This window comes from Acanthaster planci, linkage group LG15, assembly GCF_054643075.1.
Source record: "Acanthaster planci isolate LZ-2023a linkage group LG15, COTS_SCS, whole genome shotgun sequence".
In the NCBI taxonomy this organism is placed as follows: Eukaryota; Metazoa; Echinodermata; class Asteroidea; order Valvatida; family Acanthasteridae; genus Acanthaster; species Acanthaster planci.
The window spans coordinates 11,151,852-11,173,846 of NC_141791.1; the positions used below are offsets into that span (position 1 = coordinate 11,151,852).

The 21,995-nt window shown below is 40.0% G+C and overlaps 1 protein-coding gene across 1 annotated transcript; it reads left to right on the top strand.

Annotated features, from left to right (window-relative positions):
- The first annotated feature begins 3,233 nt into the window (after positions 1 to 3,233).
- On the top strand, positions 3,234 to 20,810 carry LOC110990284 (MAM and LDL-receptor class A domain-containing protein 1-like). The gene is made up of 15 exons (XM_087146823.1): positions 3,234 to 3,371; positions 3,593 to 3,622; positions 5,821 to 5,979; positions 8,835 to 9,100; positions 9,345 to 9,426; positions 10,854 to 11,012; positions 12,887 to 13,152; positions 13,399 to 13,480; positions 14,811 to 14,969; positions 15,250 to 15,515; positions 15,772 to 15,853; positions 16,136 to 16,300; positions 17,361 to 17,629; positions 19,498 to 19,585; positions 19,783 to 20,810. Exons 1-15 carry the CDS (start codon positions 3,323 to 3,325, stop codon positions 19,785 to 19,787), a joined length of 2,127 nt encoding a protein of 708 aa, XP_087002949.1. The 5' UTR covers positions 3,234 to 3,322; the 3' UTR covers positions 19,788 to 20,810.
- The last annotated feature ends 1,185 nt before the right edge of the window (positions 20,811 to 21,995 follow it).

The following is a 21,995-nucleotide window of genomic DNA, read 5'->3' on the forward strand; positions in this document are numbered from 1 at the left end:
TGTAACTTTGACGACGATCAACAATTGCTAAGGTGTCAAAACAGTGCCTTGAAAGTCAATGTACTGAAATAAATATTGAAAAATCACTAATAAATCGCTCGATGAAGTCATCGTGACGTCATGCTCTTAGAATCTTCTGGGCGTACGGGTTCTTTGTTGATGTAAATTTGATGAAGATCCAAGCTTTTGAGCAGAAGGAGGAAAAGAAGCAAAAAACGAAAGCTTATCTGTCTGTTCGACAACAGAACATAGTACCTTTTCGCATTCTCTTGCACATTTGAGCAATTCAGGCATCATCATATCAAGTCTTTTTTCGTATATAACACCTCTCTTTCAAGTTATTTGCAAAGTTTCAACCAGATGAGCTTTTATTTCAGGAGATATAGGGCCTGAAAGAGTGAACCTTAATGTCACGTGACTTGTCTCCTGATGAAGTCATTATCACATGAGGTACAAATTCCTCTAAAGCGCTCCCTTCTCAAGATATCTGCAAGATTTGAACCAAATTGAATGAACATTTCATGAGATATAGTTGTTTAAATGAGGCACGATTTAATGTCACGTGACTCGTCTGCTGATGATATTGTCATCACGTGAGGTCAATTTCCGTTTGTTAACCTTCCCTTCCAAACTACCTGCAAGGTTTCAACCCAATAAGACATGTACAATACAATATGCAACACAAAACATTATACTTATCGCGGAAAAGACACAGATATATCTTAAACATTTGTCCCTTTTGGCGTTCCCTACAATGCGATCTGCTCTCGGCAGCACGTGGTCGGCATTTTGCCAAGTTCTGAGTACAATGACCTACGCACTGTGCGCCGTCTATGTTGCAGGCAGATATAGAGGGATCCCAATACGACGCTTTTAGCGTCGATCTGCGCACTTCCGCGTTTGAAAACGAGGCTGTATGTGTCAGCTTTAATTCTAAATACAATCAGACGATTGAAAGTAAGGAGTCAAGAAACAAAATACATAAAGATATGTTAAATTCAGACTTTTCAGGCTGCACATTTTTGTGGAAGAGTCTTTCAGGATGACTCCACACGTCAAATCAAACGAAAAATAACGGCGATTTACCGCGAACTAACGTACCTGCGATGGTCGTGTATCTACATGTGCAGTAGGCGTAGTTCAAACTGAAGTAGCATCACACTTAAGAACCGAATACTGGATATACTATGTCGACTCCGTGGGTGCGGGCGACGGAGTTCAACACAGAGAGCCTCGGTTTCGATGCTGATATGCGTAGACAGCGCTAATGTGAAATCCCTCTATTGCGCGTCCTAGTAGCACAATGCACCTTGACGCAGTGCTAGAGTCCACAGAAACGCCGGAACAGTTAATTTTGTTACATGCACAATCGGCCTTGTATAGAAAGACTGATATTGCCAATCCAAACAGGATATTTTCTCAACAATCAAGGCGCATCCTCAAAGGCCTGATATCTCCAAGTACATGTCCCATTGGATAGAAATTTTTCAGATAACTGCAAAGGGAGGTATTATAGACGAAGATGGACCTCGTGTATTGATGTCGTCATCACCTTGTCGTTACGTGACATTGAAGGTGCACTTCTTAATTAAAGCTCAATATCCTTTGAACTACCAGTAAAGTGATGATATAAACAAAATTACCAGTATACAGCTCTTATCACATTATCACAGCTGTGGTCGTCCAGAGGACAAACATACCTATGGTTTCACTTTGAGTTTTTATCACATCTCCCCGTAAAAAATCTACTGGGGTGCCGTGCGTCAGAGACATTCTAGACTAGCACAATTATAATATTATTTTTTTTGTTGAACGCAATGTCATTGTCTTCAGAGCTCAACTATAACAAGTTTAAAAGGGCTTTTTTTGTTCATTCTGAGATGCAAATCTGAATGTTGACTGCGTCATTCTGAGAAAATAGAGAAAACGAGTGGAACCCTCGCCCTGTGTTCGTAGTGGATAAACCCTTGTGCATTTCAAACAGTGCGCCGCCAACCGCCCAAACAAGGTTGAACGAGCCAGGTGGGCCATCAATGGTTGGACCGGCGCTTTATTGCGGTTTGCAGCCGGTGGTGTAATTCCCCATCCCCCATCTGTTTCGGCACGATGGAGTACATCTCTCCTTCGAAGGTTCCCGTAGTTTACTTCAGGACTTTCACCAGGCGTTAATGGCGGCTTTTAACAGCTCTTAGTGCTCCACCAAACCAAGCCGCACCTTTCACAATATCCGCCCATTTCTTGTTTTACTTCTTCGAAACGCCAATGCCTTGAGAATCAAACTGCAAAATTTTTGGTTGCTTTTTATTCCTTAATTTTGCAGTTACTTGCTTTAAGGCTATTTTGGCAGCGGTCTTTTTGCCGTTTGGCGGAATTTCATTCAGAACGCCGTCATATGACTTAGGCCTATCATTTCAGTATGCTAAAATTCCTGATTTTGTAGACAACACTGAAAATAAACTGACTGCTGGGTGCACAATATCCGAATGGTGGCAATATAATTATTAGATGATTCACGCCTCCAGTTATGCCGGGACACTTGCTTAATTTGTCGTGGTGTTGCTATCGCAAACACCAGATCGGAGGCGAAGTTATTGTTGACGATGGCTTTGGGTTTTGTGGATCGCGTAGGCTACGGCGGGAAATATTTTGTAGTTATGAGTTAGATGTTGCGCGGGTCGCATATGACCGGAAACATAACATTGAGATACATTTAGATCATTTTTGCGGGTCATGTACAACCGGAAATACATTGTGATTAATTAGGTCAACGACAAACAAAAAAGTAGCCTTAGCGACTGTACATACAGATCAGCCTTCGCGGTTCCCTCCGACCGGAAAATGTCGTGCTATTGATAGTTATCAATCTGGCAATAAACTGCTCTTACCATACGTAAACAAAATTAAGCTATCTTGCCGACGCCTAATTACTTTACCAGCTGTCTTGTCGCATGGGGAAATAAACAATAATGAATAAAGCTTGTCTTATTTGCTGCGTTAATAATTTACATAATTTTGAATTTGGTTTAAACATCTAGAGCACTCGTGAATACCCGGTTCGTGACTTCGTAATACGCACACGCATGCCCCGCTGATTGCAAACTTCATTATATGAGCACTCGAGCCGCGCCTTACCTTCCGCTTCCGTGGTTCCATGCGCAGTGGGCGTGGTTTGAATTGAAGTGAAGTCAGACCGTACCAATCGGATTGGAACATTTGGCTAACTTCAAGAACGCCGTCTGGTGACAATTAATAAGAGTTCTATATAAGAGGAGAGCTCGAACTGCTTCGGAATCGTCACGGCATCTTGCACAGAGAAGCCATCATGAATAGAACTGGCATCGTAGCACTTGCTATCACCATCCTGCTACTTGGTAAATTCATCGTGTCAATAGCTGGACGTTTGTTTGACGGTTTGAGGCATTTTTCAAACACTCCTATTCAAACGATTTATATTTTGGTTATTTTACTTCAAGGGTTAATTGAAGTGAAAATGCACCTCAATTTGTTAGTGCACGATTAGATAGTTTGTTGAAAATATACACATGCCGATTTTGACTGATAGTGGTTTTCTGCATTTTTCTGCTTCTAACAGCGGGGCGTGGCGCAAGAGGCGTCGTTAAAGGTAAGCAATCGTGAAGCAGGTTTACATTAGGAATTTTTGTCTTATTTATGACGACTTGATGACTGCTTTGCCATGACATGGTCCATTTGGCCGTTTCAAAACCAAAAAAGAGATTTTAATTACTGTAATCTGTCATTAGGACCAAGTAAAGAAAGTAGTCTCTAGTCCCCGCTGGTCTCCCTTCCCCGAATTATTTGTTGTCGATTGGTAAAGAGCCTGCTTTGTTTGATAATTGTTTCTAATGAAATATGCAACTGTTTATCCGCTCGTAGCAGGAATTAAAGATGACGTGTTTTGAAATGCAATTGACGGTCCTTTGTTGTGCGCAAGTTTACGCGCGCTGGACTCGGAGCACGCCGAGTATGCGCAACGATTTCAGTCTAAATTGTTTGGTCTTCACATGCACACCGACCACGCACTAGAACCCTGTTTGAAAACCCAGTACCATCTGTCTTTCTGTCGCCGGTGAGGTTGTACTCCAGCTCAGGGCTGATACGTTCTATCGAAAGTCATTAAATATGGCAATTACCTCTTGAGACGGAATGGTATAATCAATAGACTTTTTCTTAGAAAAATCTGCCATGCATCTTAGGGAATGAGTGCCTAATCTCCAAAAGCTCGGACGAGAAAGTAATTTATATTTGGTCAAATCAGAGATGTATAACAAGTCCCTAATATTTGAGATTCGAGTCGAATAATTCGGCAAAAAATCTGGAGTCAAATATTTTGCTCTAGTCGATTCGAAACACCGATATTTGAAAACAATGCCATAAATAGAAACGAGAGAGAGAGAAAGTCGTTTTTCGGGCAATTTTAAATTACCTCTAAAGTGGTTACGCCACATCCTACTCTTGATGAGAACACATGATATGAACATTATAAGTTAGGTTAGTCGTGGCCATTTTTTTCACATAGAAGCTTGCTTTTATGAGGGACTAGGGTAACGTCGAGTCATTTAATAGTAGTGACTCAAGTCGAGTAGTTCACCCAGGAGGACTCAAGTTGAGTCGAGTTTCCAAAAAGAAATTGTGAGTCATTGCAACTCCGAGTCTAATCTGTCACGATTTATATCAGCCGGCGACTCAGTTGACAGTAATATAGAATTGACCATAGCAAAGGATTGACAGGAATATTTGTTGTGGTCAACTGAATGACTTGATTTCGTTAACATACAGAAAGTAATGTACTCTTTTAAAGAGCAAACTGTCAGAAAAAGCGTTTTTAAATTAGCAGGATGTTCAGTTGAGCTTTAACATGAGGCAGAATATGTATTATTAACTCGGCTTCGGGGCCATTCAAAATGTTCGGGTTTTTCAAAATAGTGGGCGGGTGGCTCAAAGTAACTTTTGGAAATCAAAATTCACTTTTCATTAAAAAAAGGGGATAATACGTGTGAACCTCGCGTGTCGCACTAGTATTCTGCTCTGCATGTGCATTCTTTTCCAACTTTGTCCTCAGGTACGGATAGAAAACGGTAACGTACAGCAAGTGACACCATATCACGCAAGTTGTGTAGTGGAAGCACACGTACAAAACACGAGAAAAAGCGTGCATGATTAACTGGTTCCTACCCAAGTAAACATGCACAATAGGCCTACGGGCACAAAACGTCGTACCTTCCTCGTTGTACCCCACTGCTTTTGGACTATCGTTCCCTATTCTATCCCTATCGTTCTCTGGATTTGGGAACCACGGTCCCAGACGATAGCCTTGTTTATACTAAGCAAGATATGGGACGGAAGGGTACCCCCTCTTACCTGTCCAATCCCCATACACACTCTAGAATATTGTTACCTAACACATCCCCCCCAGAAGGCTGTAAAGAATTCCTGAGATTCCAATCAAACAATAACCAACACCAAGGCGGGAATGGGGTTCTCTCCGTCCCATATCTTGCTTCAAATGTCTTGTTTTCAGTTCAGATGCATATAATTTGCATAAAGATGAGGAAATGCCTGTTATATGCCATCGATTGCATCAAACAGGCTGCTTTGATTTTTCAACATCAATGATGAACTCACAGTTTTTCATCTGTAATCTAATACCATTTGGATTATTTTTGAGCACCAATATCGAATGGTCTTGCAGTGGAAAACTGAAGTCAAAATCAGGGGTATGTAAACACCTGAACCATTTCTAAGCTAGGTTTAGCCTTTGCAATCAGCCCTGACAAAGCTTTGCTATTCATTCGTCCTCAGACTCGGGTATCAAGTTATCAGATCTGAGTTGTGACTTTGATTCCAACACCTTCTGTGGGTACAAAAACAACCCAAACGATCACTTTGACTGGCTCCTAAATAGCGGCCCATCCTACAGCAGCGGCACTGGACCCAATGCAGACCATACCACAGGAAATCGTAAGTAAAAGAAGTGTACACTTTCGGAGATGAGGAGGGTCATGAGTCATCTTTCTACATTTAATACTCTTATTTGGTACTTCAAGTAGTAGAAACTGCTAAAATAGCATCCTTAATGCTAAAATTTCAGTTTAAAAGCAGCGGATATTACTATGAGAAAACTTTTATCAAACGTCAATCATATCGCAATTCGCCATTTTTAGCTGTTTCGGCGAAACAAGTCTTGTTTTCGTTAAGGTTTTGGGGCTTTTTCGCAAGTTTACGAAAGACCTGATGGGGCGGACTCGGTCTTGCCTACCTTCAAATAAGTAAGCTCGCCTGCAGAATGTCTACTATTCAGCGTTTTCTGCACGTCTGTCCTCATCCAGCTTATGCCATGATCAATTACTTTTTGAAACGTTAAAAATATCTATTTAGACCTGTACCTCTTCCACATCGTCCTCGATCCCAAGGTTTTTGTCCGCGTCCCTCCATTCCACAGCGAGCTATTGCGTGCTTGGACGGCATTCGGAGCTCAAACTGAAGTGCCTCCCGATTCAATCGCCCAAGTTAATAACCGTCAGATTAATAGTATCATCTTGACTCAATCGGCTGACGATGAGAATTCCGTTTGGCGGCTCTTGTCCTGCGGGATCAGTATCGTTCGTCACCTTCTGCACCCTTCCACCGGACGCCAGCTGGAAGCAGATCTTCGTCTCGCCCCTTCGAGAATCCGTCCTTCCGTCCGCCTCGCTGACTTTTAACTTTGTCGTATCCACCTCCCTATGCGCACTGCCTTCCCGTCTCTCTTCGGCCTCTCCGGACTCCTTTCTCGTTCCGTTCCTCTCCGCACTGTCCCCCCGACGCTAGACTCGCCCACTCCCTTCTTTATCGCTCCCGATCTGGAGGGACTCTCGCTCTCTTCCAAGACCCTTTACGACACCTTAAAATCGTTTTGTCAACTCTCACCCTGCCTTAACTCAAACTTACTGGCACCGAATCAGCTTTTCAAGGACCCTCACCGCTCCATCCCCTGGACCCAGATATACAAACCTCCCACATCCAAAAAAAGGAGACATCCAGTTCTGACTTCTTCACAACGCTCATCCCTCTCTTCCGGTTCTCTATCAACTGAATTCGGACATCTCCCCCTGTTACAGATGGTGCGGAGAGGAAGGACCCTCATTCACCTCTTCGTCCTCTGTCCTGCCATCCTACCCGCGCTCAACCTTCTCCACGACCTGTTGGGCCGTCTGCCTCCCGATCTTAATCTCGACTTTAAATTTGACCTCTGCTGGATCCTAATCCCCCACGCCAGGAGTCGTAGCCGGAACGTAGTAAAACTCGCGATTTTTCTCATGGTCAGCCTCAAAAACGTCATCTACTCGTCTTATCGCTCCGCCCGTTTCCCTGATCCTCTCGTCGTCTGGTCTCACGGTCTGACATCCAAAATCGTTATCGAGTTTCACCATCATCACCTTAATTTAAGAATAAATTGTAATGATGACGTTATTGCGCGATTCATTGTTGAATTGTGAATATTTAATTGTTTGCCTTAGGGTTTGTACACTTTATACTACACACTATTAATTTCGACCGAGAATTATTACCAGAACGAAAGAGAAATCTTACTAAACTTTCCCTTTCATTCGATTAAAAATATCCCCAAGAGTCAAAATATCAAATAATATTAAATAATATGAAAATCCTACAGTTTAAACTCAAATCACGTTACATCAACTTGAAGGAGCAGCTTTTCTGTATGTGTTTTTGGCCATTGACTTTGTACAGTTTTTAAGCCACTAGTATGGTAACTTCACCATGTTTGATCGGTAGCAAAGATCCTGATACAATAATTATTTCAAAGGGATGACGTCATGATGACGTCGTCATCTGATTTGTTATTGATTTTTAAAAATTTATTTCAGCCCATTGATTTTGTACACATTTTCAAGTCACCGTTTTGGTAAAGTCCCGATGTTTGATCGTCATTTAAACTACAGCCAACTAAGACCTCGATAAAAGAATTTTGTTTAATTTATGACTTCATGATGACTTGATCACCTATTTATAAATTGTTTTTTTTATATTTAGTTCCCCCATAGGTTTTGTACACGTTTTTCAACAGCAAATCGTCGGGACTCTGGTTAATCTTACTTACTCCATATAAGTAGTCCACAATGGATAGAGGGTCGCAGGAAAGAATCGTTAAATGAGATCATCGGGGTCACGTGACATGAGGCTAAAGCTGCAGTTTTTGTCCATATTAGGTTTTGTACATGTTTTCCTAATAAACACCAATGAGTGAGTAGTCCTTAACTTCGGTTCAAAATTACTATAGAAGGAAAGAGAAATTAATTCTCCCTTTCGTTCGATTACAAATATACCCAATAGTTAAAATATCAACTAATATTTTATATTTGTTTTTCAGTTTTACAGCAAATTACGCGACATGCACTAAAAAGGAGCAGTTTTTCTGCATGTGTTTTAACCCATTGACTTTGTACATGTTTTTAAACCACCATAAAGGTACCTTTGACATCTGTGATCGTTGTCAAAGTTAAAGCCAACAAGGGCCCTGATGCCAGGATCATTTAAAATTGACGACGTCGTGATGACATCATTATCTTATGATTTTTCTAAATTAACTTCTTTATATTTTATTTTCCTTTTATTTTTCTTTTATATTTTATTTTTATTTATTAAACAACTTCAAGTCCTAAACAGCTCTGGTTGTTGCTGTAACAACCACTACCTCTAGTTTTTATTATTTCATAAATTAGGAAAACAGACGTTCTTTGATTAAAAGAAGTATCTTGATAAGATGATCTGTGCCTAATGATTTTTCGTTACCATTTTCTTGGTTTGATTAATAGTGAGCGGTTTTTACATATACACCAAGGCAGCGGCACAAGATTCAGGTGAACAAGCTCGACTAGATGCCGTCAAGGCAACTGCACCTCCTACTGGCGCCTGTGTTAGATTTTGGTATCACATGCACGGGTCACGCATGGGGAAATTGACGGTGTACACAGGTGACGAGAAAGGGGGTCTTGGCCCTTCTCGTTGGTCCAAGAAAGGTGATTCTGGTGACTACTGGCAGGAAGCATCGATAAATATCTACCCAGGAAGTGAATTTCAGGCAAGGAATGGTGCAGCAGATGAGTAGATTTCTGCTTTAAAACTCATAAGTATATTGAATTCGGGGTCATCTAAAAATGTTTGTATGCAATATGGTGATCATTCATAAGTTTGTAACTCGAGGCTCTGTGATAAACTGTGACGATGAATTAAATCTACAAAAATGTTAGGCGTATTTTCCCCTTTATCTTCAGAGAGATATTAAGTCCTTCTTTGAAGAATCTTTCTTTTTGTCATTTCCGTAGATTACTTTCGTTGGAGAATGTAGAGCAAGCTACGGAAATGATATTGCCATTGACGACATCGTCGTTTTGGAAAGGCAATGCAGTACGTATCGTTTGTCGTTAGGTTAAGATATATTTCTCGCGGTAAAAAAAGCTGCACCTACTATATTAAACATTTCAAATCTTGAAAACTTGGTACAGCCTTGAAAACTACCGACAATTATGAACAGTGTGGGAGGTCTGGAGGCAAGCGCTTAGCTTGTATGTCGATTGTTGAGAGCCTCGACCTCACTCTGTACTGACTTGGTCTTGGCCTGGGTCTCGGCACCTTCTAGACTCAGTACGCCAAGGCCGGTTCAAGGCCTACCGTTTTGTCTAGGTTTTCTGAACTATTACTTGTCTTAAAAAAATTCATCTTGACAATGTACACAATACTTATGACGCACACTTTGCATATAGCGTTGACATGGATATTTTTGGTTCACAAAATCTCGGTATGGTACCTTGACTGTTTAGTGACAGTATTCAGCTAAATGAATTTTTGTCCCCAGAGACCATATTTATTATTGTTGCTTGAAAAGGAAAGCATTTGAGTTGCGTTTGATGCATACAGTCATCATAAGTTCTGCGAAAAAAGAACGTGAAGTCTTCGATGGGAGACATTTTTTTAAGTGGCTTTCCATCATGTTTACAAGTGGGTATTATTTCTGGAAAAATTTAGAGCAGAAGCACCTACCAAGATAATGTTAAATCGTCAGAGTTGGTACATTTGGCTGCTAAGCCACCCCAATTTTTCGAATGGCCGGTACTGATAAGGCGTGTGCGCCGAGTGGCAGCTCATGATGTTCGTCTGCATGCGAAAGCTTCCCCTGTGTCACCATGCATGGAACAGGATGGACACGGATTGCCTTTTGTGATTGTCATTCACATGTCATAAATTTATGGTTAGCATGAAGCGCTCTTTGTGCCTTTCGAGAGAAATGACATATATTATCAATATATAGAACCACTCCCGACTTTTTCTTTTACTTGGGGGGGGGCAACTGCATGTGCAACTATTTCTTAATTATCGACTTTCTGACTTATTTTTTGTTAGGAATTAATTGACTGCAGCTCTTGGGATCTTATGCTTGTTATTCAAAATTATAAAAATTATTTCGTGGGGAACTGTTTGTGCGTAGGCCTGTTGAGAGCAATTAAAGCATTAATATATTTTCTCATTTTACGGTGAAAGGAAATGACATCTACGACAGTGTTTGTTTACAAACATCTAGCATTCTTTTGCGCACCTATCAATGCAATATTTAAAGGTTTTTGTGCTTTGGATACCATAAAGTTACTGAGAAATATGAAAATGTGCATTAGAATAAAAACCAAAAAGCTCCCCAAATGGGTTAAAATTGCAAAATTAACATTTAAAATCAGGTCAATTGAAACCCAAAGGTACGGCTTTGCAGGTTTCAATAAATGTTACTGAAATATTTTCTATTTCATGGTCCTTTTATTATCAAAGTTTTTGTTTGTCCTTAGGCTCGTATGCCACCTTCTCAGATCTGAAGTGTGATTTTGATTCCAAATCCTTTTGTGCGTACAACAACAGCCAAAACGATGACTTTGACTGGCTACTAAATAGCGGTTCAACGTTCACTGGAATCACCGGGCCCGATGAGGACCATACCAAAGGAGATTGTAAGTAAAAGACGATGGAGTAGTGAGGGTGAAGAGTCAAGAGCTGCTTCAATGTACTGCAGGGCTGAAGCAGCTACAGTATTGCTTTTGTTAAAGTATTTGGCTTTTTCGCAATTTGCGGAAAAGTCTCTTTTGTTATTTTTTCTTATTTGGCTTTTTGCAATTTTGTGAAAAAGGCGTTATTTCTGTCCTTTTTGGCATTTTCGCAATTTTTCGAAAGAGACATTACTTCTGCACTTTTTTTATATAGCTTTTTGAAACTTTGGTAATAAGAGTTTTTGTCCTTTTTTTTCTTGCAAGTTCGTAATTTTTCGAAAAAGCATTACTTAAGTTCAGTTTTTTAAGCTGGTGGAAACAGCTTTTGTTTTTTTAAGATTTCTTGGCTTTTCCGCAGGTCGCGGAAAAAGGTATTCTTTTGGTCAAAAATGTTTTGTCTTTTAAAAAAGTTGCAGAAAAGGCATTCTTTTTGTTAAGTTTTTTGGGGGGCTCTTTCGCTGCTTTTCGTAAATGACATTGTTTTTATCCTGTTTTTTGCTCTTTCACACTTTTGCGAAAAAGGTTTTACCTGTTTTTTGCCCATTGGATTTGTGCACGTTTTCAAGATAATACTAGATCAGTTACGTCATGATGATGCCAACAAGTAATTGATTATCAAATGAATGTTAGTTTTTACAAATCCGTATAAAGCCATTGGTGGTTTCCCACAACATTCCGTTTGCGGTAAGTGCGAGAGAAAAATTGGGTCTTCAATTCATCTCGCGTGGGTCAAATCACGTGACCCTTTCCTCCAATCAAAACCGGAAGTGGGCTTATTGTTTAAAAGTGGTAATAGATATCAACTTGCTTTTAACGGTGTTAGTCGGTGGGGGTATTGTGTTCTTCAAAACATCTACTGATGTCATGTAATTGTCGATTGTACACTTTGTACACGTTTTCAAGCCACCATTTTATGGTAGTTTTGAGATCTTTCATCGTCCTCGAAGGTACAGCCGACAAAGACCCTGATAAAATGAATTTTCCTAAGTTATGACATCATGATGACGTCAACACTGAATTTGTCAAATTCATTTTTGGATATTTAATTTTCTCCACAGGTTTTGTACACATTTTTTAACAGTCAGTCTTTGCCACTCTAGTCAATCTGACTTACTGTATTCCATTTATGTACACTCGACATCCACTATGGAGAAATGGTCCAGGAAAAAATTATTAAAATGACATCATCACGGGTCACTTGACATGAGATTAAAGCTGCAGTTTTTCTCCGTAGGTTTTGTACACCTATTTTTCTACGACACTTATGAGTGAGTAGTACTTAACTTCGACTCAAAGTTACGATGAAGACAAAAGAAAAATCGTATGGTTTACGCTCTGTTATTCGATTTAAACCATACCCAAGAGTATAAATATCACGTAATATTTCATAAAAAGTTTCTAATTTAAGCGCAAATCACGTCACAAGAACTCAAAGGAGCAGTTTTTGTGGATTTGTTTTAGTCCGTTTTGGTAACTGTGCTTGATCGTTATCGAAGTGATAGCCAACAAAGACCTGATACACAAAATTTTCCAAATGGATGACGTCATCATCTGATTTATAATTGATTTTTGGATACTAGTTCAGCCTATTGAATTTGTACGTTTCCAAGCCACTATTTCGGTATCTCTGATTGTTGTCAATGATACATCCAACAAAGACACGAATGCAAAAATTATTCAGATCAATGACGTTTGTATTATTTCAGAAATTACAGGTCGCAAAACAGACGTTCGCTCTTTGAGCGACAGAAATATCTCGACGAAGATGATCTGTACCTAATGATGATTTTCACTTGAAATGCTATTTTTCGTTATCATTTTCTTGGTTTTATTGACAGCGAGCGGGTTTTACATATACATCAAGACAATGTTACAAAATCCAGGTGATCAAGCTCGACTGGATGGCGTCAAGTCAACTGCACCTGCTACTGGCGCCTGTGTTAAATTTTGGTATCACATGTACGGGACAGGCATGGGGACATTGATGGTGTACACAGGAGACGGCAAAGGGGGTCTTGGCCCTTCTCGTTGGTTAAAGAGCGGTGATTCTGGTGACGTCTGGCAGGAGGCATCCATTAATATCGGTTATGGACTCGATTTTCAGGCAAGAAGTCGTGCAGCATATGAGTAGATTTCTGCTTGAAAATTACGTTAAATTCAGGGTCATGTAAAATGGTTGTGTGTTATAAGGTCATCGTTTTTCACATTCATAAGTTTGTATCTTGAGGTTCAGTGATAAAATGTCACGAATTAAATTTAGGAAAATAAAAGGCGTGTTTTCCTCTTACTTTTTCTTTCGAGCAATATTTAGTCCTTCCTAGATAGATCTGTGTTCATATTCTCTCCACAGATTTCTTTTGTAGGAGAATGTGGAAGAAACGCGGGAAGTGAAATTGCTGTGGATGACATCATCGTTTTGGAAGGGCAATGCGGTGTGTATCGTTTGCTGTTTGGTTAAGATACATTTCTCGCGTTAAAAAGAAGCCGTCACTAATAATAACATTTCAAACCTTAGCTTTAATAATTTTTCTCATTTTGCGGTGGTAGTTATGTGGGCTGGGGAGTCATCCTCTTACCTGTACCTTGTTTCTATTAAAATTGAGCTTTTGAACACCTGCCAAACAAAAGATAGTCATGTCGACTCGAATTGGGTATCAGGTTGTAAAAATGTTGCAAAATAAAAGCAATTAATTAGTGAAACATACAATTGGTTATTTTTCTCACGCATAATACGTAGGGTTATGTTGTTACGGCAGATACTTTGTGAATCTAGATGAATTCTGTGAGCAGCCAACGTTGCCAAATCACTTGCTATCATGTAAAGTTATGTAAAATATGTATGTACCGGCCTTGGCCTGGGACACTGTGGCCTTGGCCTTTAATGGTAGTGACGAGATCTGGACTAGGCGGGGAGAGCTAGGACTCAAACTCGGCCTTGTCCTCTACCCCAAAACTGATTATGAAGAATTTAAGATGAACCGCGTGCAACCCATATGCTGTGCATCTTTGTCATTACAAAAGACTATCATTTTCGATACAAGAAGTACTATAAATTACAGTTTTTCTATTAACATAAGTAAACCATTCTCACAGACTTTAAAAAAGTTTTAAATGATATCTAGGTATAAAACAGAGGTTAAAGTTATAAGTAAACTATTAAAGCTTAATAAGCTTTTGCCTGTAGACTATAGGATTCATGCAATGAACTTTTCTTAGAATTACTTTTTGTGCATGTCTGTACCCTTCTCCATTGCATGAAGCCTGTATGACATCCTTTTAGAGTTCCATGAACTAAAAAGTGAATTTCCTACATATTAAAAATTGACCAAGCATTTTTGGACAAGGGGCGCTTCTGCATTGATGGAAAACCAGAACGGCGCTGTTCAATTTGCATGTTGTCATTGTGAACTCCAAATGTGCGTTTTGAAAACGCTACTGACGAAAGGCTGATCTCCGACTTATTGCCAAAGGAAATAACATCTGCGATAGAGTGTGTTTACAAAAACTAGCATTTGTTGCGCACATATCAATGCAATGGTTTTTGTGCCGTGGATGATATAATTAAGCTCAGAAATATGGAAATGTGCATTTGAATAGAAACAAAAACGCTCACCAAACGGGTTGAAATAGCAAAACAAACATATTTATGTTACAAAAAATCAGGTCACCTGAAAGGTAGAACTAGAAGGGTTTTAATTGGGAAAATGTGCTGAAACTGCATTTCATGGTCCCTTTATTATTGAAATCTTTGTTTGTCCTCAGGCTCGTATGCCACCTTCTCAGATCTGAACTGTGATTTTGATTTCAACACTTTCTGTGCGTACGAAAACAACCCAAACAATGACTTTGACTGGCATCTCCATAGCGGTCCAATATCAGGCCCTGACACTGGGCCCCAAGCAGACCGTACCACAGGAGATCGTAAGTAATAGAAGATTACACTTATGGAGGTGGGGAGGGTAGTTCGGGTAATGCTCCAAATTTAGTCTAAAAGTAACAGATATTAAAAATGAGAAAACTTTTATCAAAGTCAACTGTATTATAATTCGTATTCTGTTTATTACTGCAGAAATTAGGGATTGCAAAACTGACGTTCGCTGTTTGAGTGACAGAAATATCTTGATAAAAATGATCTGTACCTAATGATGATTTTCATTTGAAATGTTATTTGTCTTCATCATTTTCTTGGTTTCATTGACAGCAAGCGGATTTTATATATACACCAAGGCATCGATACACATTCCAGGTAAACAAGCTCGATTAGATGGCGTCAAGGCAACGGCACCTGCTACTGGCGCCTGTGTTAGATTTTGGTATTACATGTACTGGGGAGACGAGGGGACATTGACGGTGTACACAGGGGACGGCAAAGGGGGTCTTGGCCCTTCTCGTTGGTCCAGGAAAGGTTATCCAGGTGACTACTGGCAGGAGGCATGGATTAATATTTACCCAGGAAGTGAATTTCAGGCAAGGACATACTCAGGAATTATTCCTATGATTAGATATTTCCTTCAGATATGATCATTAAATCTACTTCTCATTTAAATTAAAAACGTAAATTTAGTTCATTTGAATAACATCTTTTTCAGTGAATAGGTTCAGTGACAAATGACGTTGGACAAAAAAATTAAAGGAAGAAGTGATCAGTACACCTATTTCCAATACTGATCAAAACAAAGACTTAACTTTCTTATCTCCGTCTGGATTTCCATCTTTTCTACAGATTACTTTTGTTGGAGAAGGTTCATATGGTTACAATTGTGACCTGGCGATAGATGACATCATCGTTCTGGAACGGCAGTGTGGTAGGTACAAGTCTTTGTTTTGGTTCATCGTGATCAAAGCATTTATGGAAGAAATACATTTCTGAAAAATGACAATTATGAAGAATTTGATATAACCATTGAAAACCCGTGTGTTCTTGATCCATCATCAAGACAGGCAACTTTCGACAATTTTCGACGCTAGAAAAACTGTAAATTACAGAGGATTTCTACATGAGTAGGATTAAGCACGTTTAGCTACTTTGTTTTTTATCTCTCAGTATTAGCATTGTGGATTGATGAAAACGTAAATTCTGTCCATAGACTCAACGGTCTCGCTCTCAGATCTCAACTGTAACTTCGATCCGGGAACGTTTTGTGGGTACAAAAACAGCCAAAACGACGACTTTGACTGGATACTCAACAGCGGTGTCACCCCGAGCTACATGAAGGGAACTGGGCCCACGGCAGATCATACAACAGGATATTGTAAGTCCAAAAAAGGAGTGAGAATACGGGGAAAAGTGCCATATGAAATGATAGAATAAATGAATTTGATGACTACTTTGTAATTCTCTCACACTGCCTATTTTACCCGTGAGCAGCCGAAGTCTGTGGAAGTATCACCCTTGGTTGAAAAAGTATCACGCTTGGTAAAACATTTCCCTCAAAATGGACATTGGCCTCAGTACTTACGAGGTAAAATTGTGCATTCAATATTTGATAATGGTTTTTAATATTCAGTCTATTGTTTGTAAGTGCCTGAGATTTTTTGCACTTACTGAATTATTCTTTTGCTTTTCATTGACGGCTAGCTATAGCTTAACAAGCCACTAAAATCCATGACACCCAAAGAGCAAATCTTAAACAGGTGGGAACGGTTAATAATTTGGTTCGTCTAAAATTAATTCCGGATTCTGTCCCCTAAGACCTCAGGTCTACCACGCTTTTTTAAGAATCCTTTTCATTATAAGTATGAAGTTTGATGTCAAATCAAAGGAGTGGATTTGTTGTTACGGTCATTTGAAGTTCAAGGCTACACGCGTGCCAGCCTACATGCATCAAGCAGCACTGGGGAAAAGTATACATTTTTGGCTGACCTGTCTCGGTGCAATTGGCGCTGCGTAAGAACGGTAGGTTACGTTTTCACGAAAGTGGTGTCAAATGACTGCAAGAGTTACTCTTATGACCCTTAAGGCTCAGCTCCTGAAAATATGCATGCAGAGATATCGGGGGAAAAGTCGAAAGGGGGAGGGTCGTATTCCGCTCCTGGATATTTTAGGGTTAAGCAACAAGTCTCACCTTTAGCAGCTTTGACCTGGGGGTATATGCCACATATGTGAAAAGGTATATCATCGCCTTAGTGGCAACATGGTGGCAACATGTATTTAAATAATGCGCCCGGAAGGAAATGATGGGTCAAATATCGCATGTAAGAAAGTCCTGAAAAATCCCCGATTTTTATTAAATTTTATAACATTAAATGTTATTATAAAAGTGACTGAAGATATGAACTGTGATTGTTTTTGTCATTCTGTGTATTTGACAGCAAGAGGGTTCTACATGTACATCGAGGCATCGCATCCAAATTATTCAGGCAAAAAAGCTCGAATAGACAGTGCCAAAGCAATTGCACCTGCCACTGGTGCCTGCGTTAAATTTTGGTATCACATGTATGGGGCAAGCATGGGAACCTTGAGGGTGTACACAGGTGACGACAAAGGGGGTCTTGGCCCCTTATGCTGGTCAAAGAAGGGTAACTCTGGTTACATGTGGCGTGAAACATCGATTGACATCGACCCTAATAAGGAATTTAGGGTAAGGAACTAAGCAACTTTTGATATAGTGTAAAACTGGTCATTCATAAATATCTCAGACAGTTTCCCTATTCAACAACCCGTCATGTAACCGTGTATTAAATCATGCGCTGGTATCTGGACACGAAACACTTTAATCAATCCCGATTGGCCAAGAGCCTGCGCGCACGCGGCTCGTCACGTGCGCGCGCCAAGTCCATACAATGAAATTCTTCTGAACAACTTGCACAAGGAATATACCATTAAATGGACGGAGTAGTCGAGGAAATGAAAGTAAATTCTAGAACGAGATCCTTGGAAATTTATCACATATTGATTTCCTTTGACACTCTGACTCTGGCAACTTTTGATAATTATTCATCATTCCTAGTGTAAAAATGATTATTCGTAAATACGTCATTTTCCCTATCCAACAACTCCTGATGTCACCGTGTATTAACATGTCATAATGCTTAAATCACGCGCTGGCATCTCGATGCGAAACAGTTTAATCGATCCCGGTTGGTCAAGAGTCTGCATGCACGTAGTTTGTCATACGCGGGCACGCCAAATCCATATATTGAGATTCTTCTTGACTACTTTCACAAGGAATATAGCATTAAATGGACGGGGGTAATATGGGAAATGACAGTAAAATTATAATACAAGATCCTTGGTAATTTACCATATATTGGTTCCGTTTGACACTCTGACTAAAATGGTATTTATGAATGGGAATAAATATATGCCCGAATTAAGACCGCACTATGGGACCCAGATTCCAGGTCAGTCTGACGCAGGTGTTTTTAGAGCGCGGCTCAGAAGAATGAACACTAATACTAGAGGGATCTTACATGGCCGCTGCGTGCGCATAGCCAAGGATCTTTGTGTTGAACTTTGTCGAGCACTTGTGGACTCGACACAGTGCAAGCAGTATAAATGCAGATACGGGCGCATCACAGGTTGGCCAGTTTGCGATAAATCGCCGTTATTATTATTTTTTTTTGATGTTACGAATCTTATGTTCTGGATGGATGCACATAGCTGAAAACTGATGCAGCCAGAATCGGACAGAATTTCATGACTCAGTCGTACGTATCATGAAAGAATAATGCCTTATGAATTCTAGGTTATTCAGCAAAACGATTGGCGACTAGTATTAGGAAAGTCAAAGTGCAGGTTTTCTACGTTTCCTCAAACCAGGGAGTAACGTTATATGTAAAAGCGACAATGGGCCTAGGATCGAGTCATCAGTGTTGTAATCGAGACCATCACAAGTCATAAGACCGGATAAAAGACCAGACACAAGACCATGCACAAGACCGGTCACAAGTAACAGGGTGAACAATGACAAAGGAATGCTTTTGTTGCAGTTCATTTATTAGTTTGTGACTTGAATCTAGACTACGGGTATGTGTTGGTCTTGTGTTGGTCTCGACTTCAACACTGCGAGTCATCCTGAAAGACTCTTCCACCCAAATTTGCAGCCTGAAAAGTCTGAAATTAACATGTATTTTTGTGTCTTGACTTTGTACTTTCAATCGTCTGATCTTAACACATTATGGCAGACAGTGCATACGTATCGTATATGTCTCGCCGCATTGTTGTTGACGTACATGTGTACCTGACACTAACAGCCTCGTTTTCAAACGCGGAGGTGCGCAGATCGATTCTAAACGCGTCGTAGTGGGATCTTTCTATGCCTTCGCCTGCGGCGTGGGCATTAGTTGCGTCTATTCTCCTGAGCCGGTCATCGGTGAAGCACGTATATATTCCCTTATTAAATAACTTTTCGTGATCATCGCGAAATTGTTTGTTATCACCTCATCATTGTTCACAAATCAGTTTGACCTAACGACATATTGACATGCTTTTGGATTCTATATACAGATTACTTTCGTAGCTGAACGCGGCGTCGGTTTCCTGAGCGACATAGCTATTGATGACATAAGCGTACAGGAAGGGCCATGTGATAAATGTACGAACTTCCTTTGTTTGGTTCAGATGTAGGCCTTTGCGTACATCAGACTAGTTTCAACTGATTTTTAAGACCCTTACAATGCGTCAGGTGTATTTCCCGTAATATATGTTTTGTAATATTTGGAGAATACATCCCTGTATGATGGACCTCAGTATGGACGAGATTAAAACGTGTGTCTTTCTTTCCTTATGCAGCTTGATTTCTCCTGAATGTGGCGCACCTGAATGACAAAAGAATCATGAAATAGTCTTTTCGTTGAGCTACTAGTCGACAGCATTCGCAAAACTGTGGTGGTAGCGATTCAACACGGTGTTGCTATTGCTTTGCCAACATGTTTTGATGCTAAACATAAGATTCCAATTCCTAAACCTCACTGTTCAATGGCTAAACATCCATCAAAACTTCAATAATATTCTGCATATATGTTTACAAATTGATTTAGAGAAAGCGCGTTGAAAAGTGCTTAACAACTATACACAGTTTCTGCAATTAAACTGGCTTTCAATTGATCATTTAGTTTTCAATATCATCCACATAGGCAAGTAAAGGTTTCATTTCCGTCGCTTATATATGTCGTAGTTCATTCAGACAGTATTTCAAGTTATGAATTATTTTATTTAATAAGGGCTTTTTGAAGTTCAGGGCATCTTTAAAGTAGCCGTATCTATTAAATTGTGATGTCGAATCAAATTTCAAGTTTGCATCAAAAATAATTCTGTGTGGCAGTTTAGCATTTAAACATGCCAACCTGGATTCCCGATATTTTTTTATTTTTAAGGTATATGGCAGTTGTCGGAACAGATTTCAATATTTCATAATGAACTAATGAACTAATGAAGTTAATTCAGTTCATTTTTGAACTTTTTAAAAGCGGTATCCCCAGATATTGTAGCCTTTATTAAAATTCCCTTCAAAACACAGTTTTCAATGTGTGCAATTCAGCATGAGAATGATACTTTTAAATATAATTTTACGAACGCATCGCAAATCGAATTATGCCTTCCCGTCTCACAAATAACAATTAAGTGAACTGAGTGATGCAGAATGCACAAAGGCAATCAGTTCACATGGAGTATTCCTTATAAATTTCTCAAACATTTCGCAAATTTAGTCTTTTGTCTTTTGAGGTAAAGGGTTTTTGGTTGTGTTTCACTCTTTTGACCTGCCCCTGTGTTAATTTCTAAGGTGGGTGTCATTAAAGAATTACTCAAGCTACAACTTATTTGCCTGGTGTTCTTCCAGTCTTTCCATTTCGAATTCTGCCACATTTACGTGTACTTTGCCAGCCACATTTCGAGAAATTCAGTATGAATGATTAAGTTTGTCATTGCTAACCCCGTCAGGACTGGTCTTGAGAACGGACTTAGGCCTATGACAGAACTTGTGAAGGGACTTGTAATGGACTAGTCTGCACCGCCAACACAAGTGCTGAATAAAACATAGTCTGCATAGCTGCATTGGTGACAAGTAGTCGATTGACTTAGCCATTCTTTCTTACTTTCCATGAAATAGGGCTGTACATTTCAGGAATGCGTTTCAAGTTACCCCTGATGCATTGTGCAGCTGCGAGGAACGACAAAGCGCTTCGAATCGCATGCCAGTGGTATATTGAGCAGAGGGTCAAAATATGGGGCAGGTTCGAGCGATGGCCATATTTGGCCATTGTCATGCGAACAATGGATGGGTAGACTATCGCTTCCATCATTTCAAACAGGGGAAGGGGCACGGTCGCATCCCTGGTATCCAGTAGAATTTTCATAGCTTCAGAGGAAACTATTGCACCATGCAGATGTGATCGGCCCTGAGCGCAACAAAAGATGCAAGCAACGACACAATGTTAGTGGTCATCGGTTTCACGAAACAGTTCCGACTACAACTGTTCGCCAGAAACTCTGCGTGCATGTTGCTACGCTGCGATTGCCGGGTGGTCGAACTTTAGTAACGCCCGCGCTTGCCAAGTATTGACAAACGGAGAGCGCAAGAGGGCGCTTGGATACTTACAAATCACCGTTGAAACACAAAACACGACTGATGTATCTGCTTCTGAACTAATTTTGAGACTCATTTTCATCAAAACCAAATAGTTTTAGGGTTCTCAAAAGAAACGATGACAATGGGAAGTGTACAGAAAGTCAGCAGTTTGGTTAATAATAAACGAAAGAGTTGATAAGGGTCTGAATAGCAGCATAGATAGGCCTACGCAAATCTCCCCAAAACCACACAAATAGCATCGACACGTACATACCATTGTAACGCTAGTCCACCCTTGGCCAGGCAGGGCTGTATAGGTTACTCTTCTTGATAACAGTGGCTTTGCTAAGAGAAGCTGTATGAACTCAGTATCTCCGTCGTTATCGCTAAATCAATCAAAATCAAGCTGGGCGCTGCGATCTTAAATCCCTTTCGA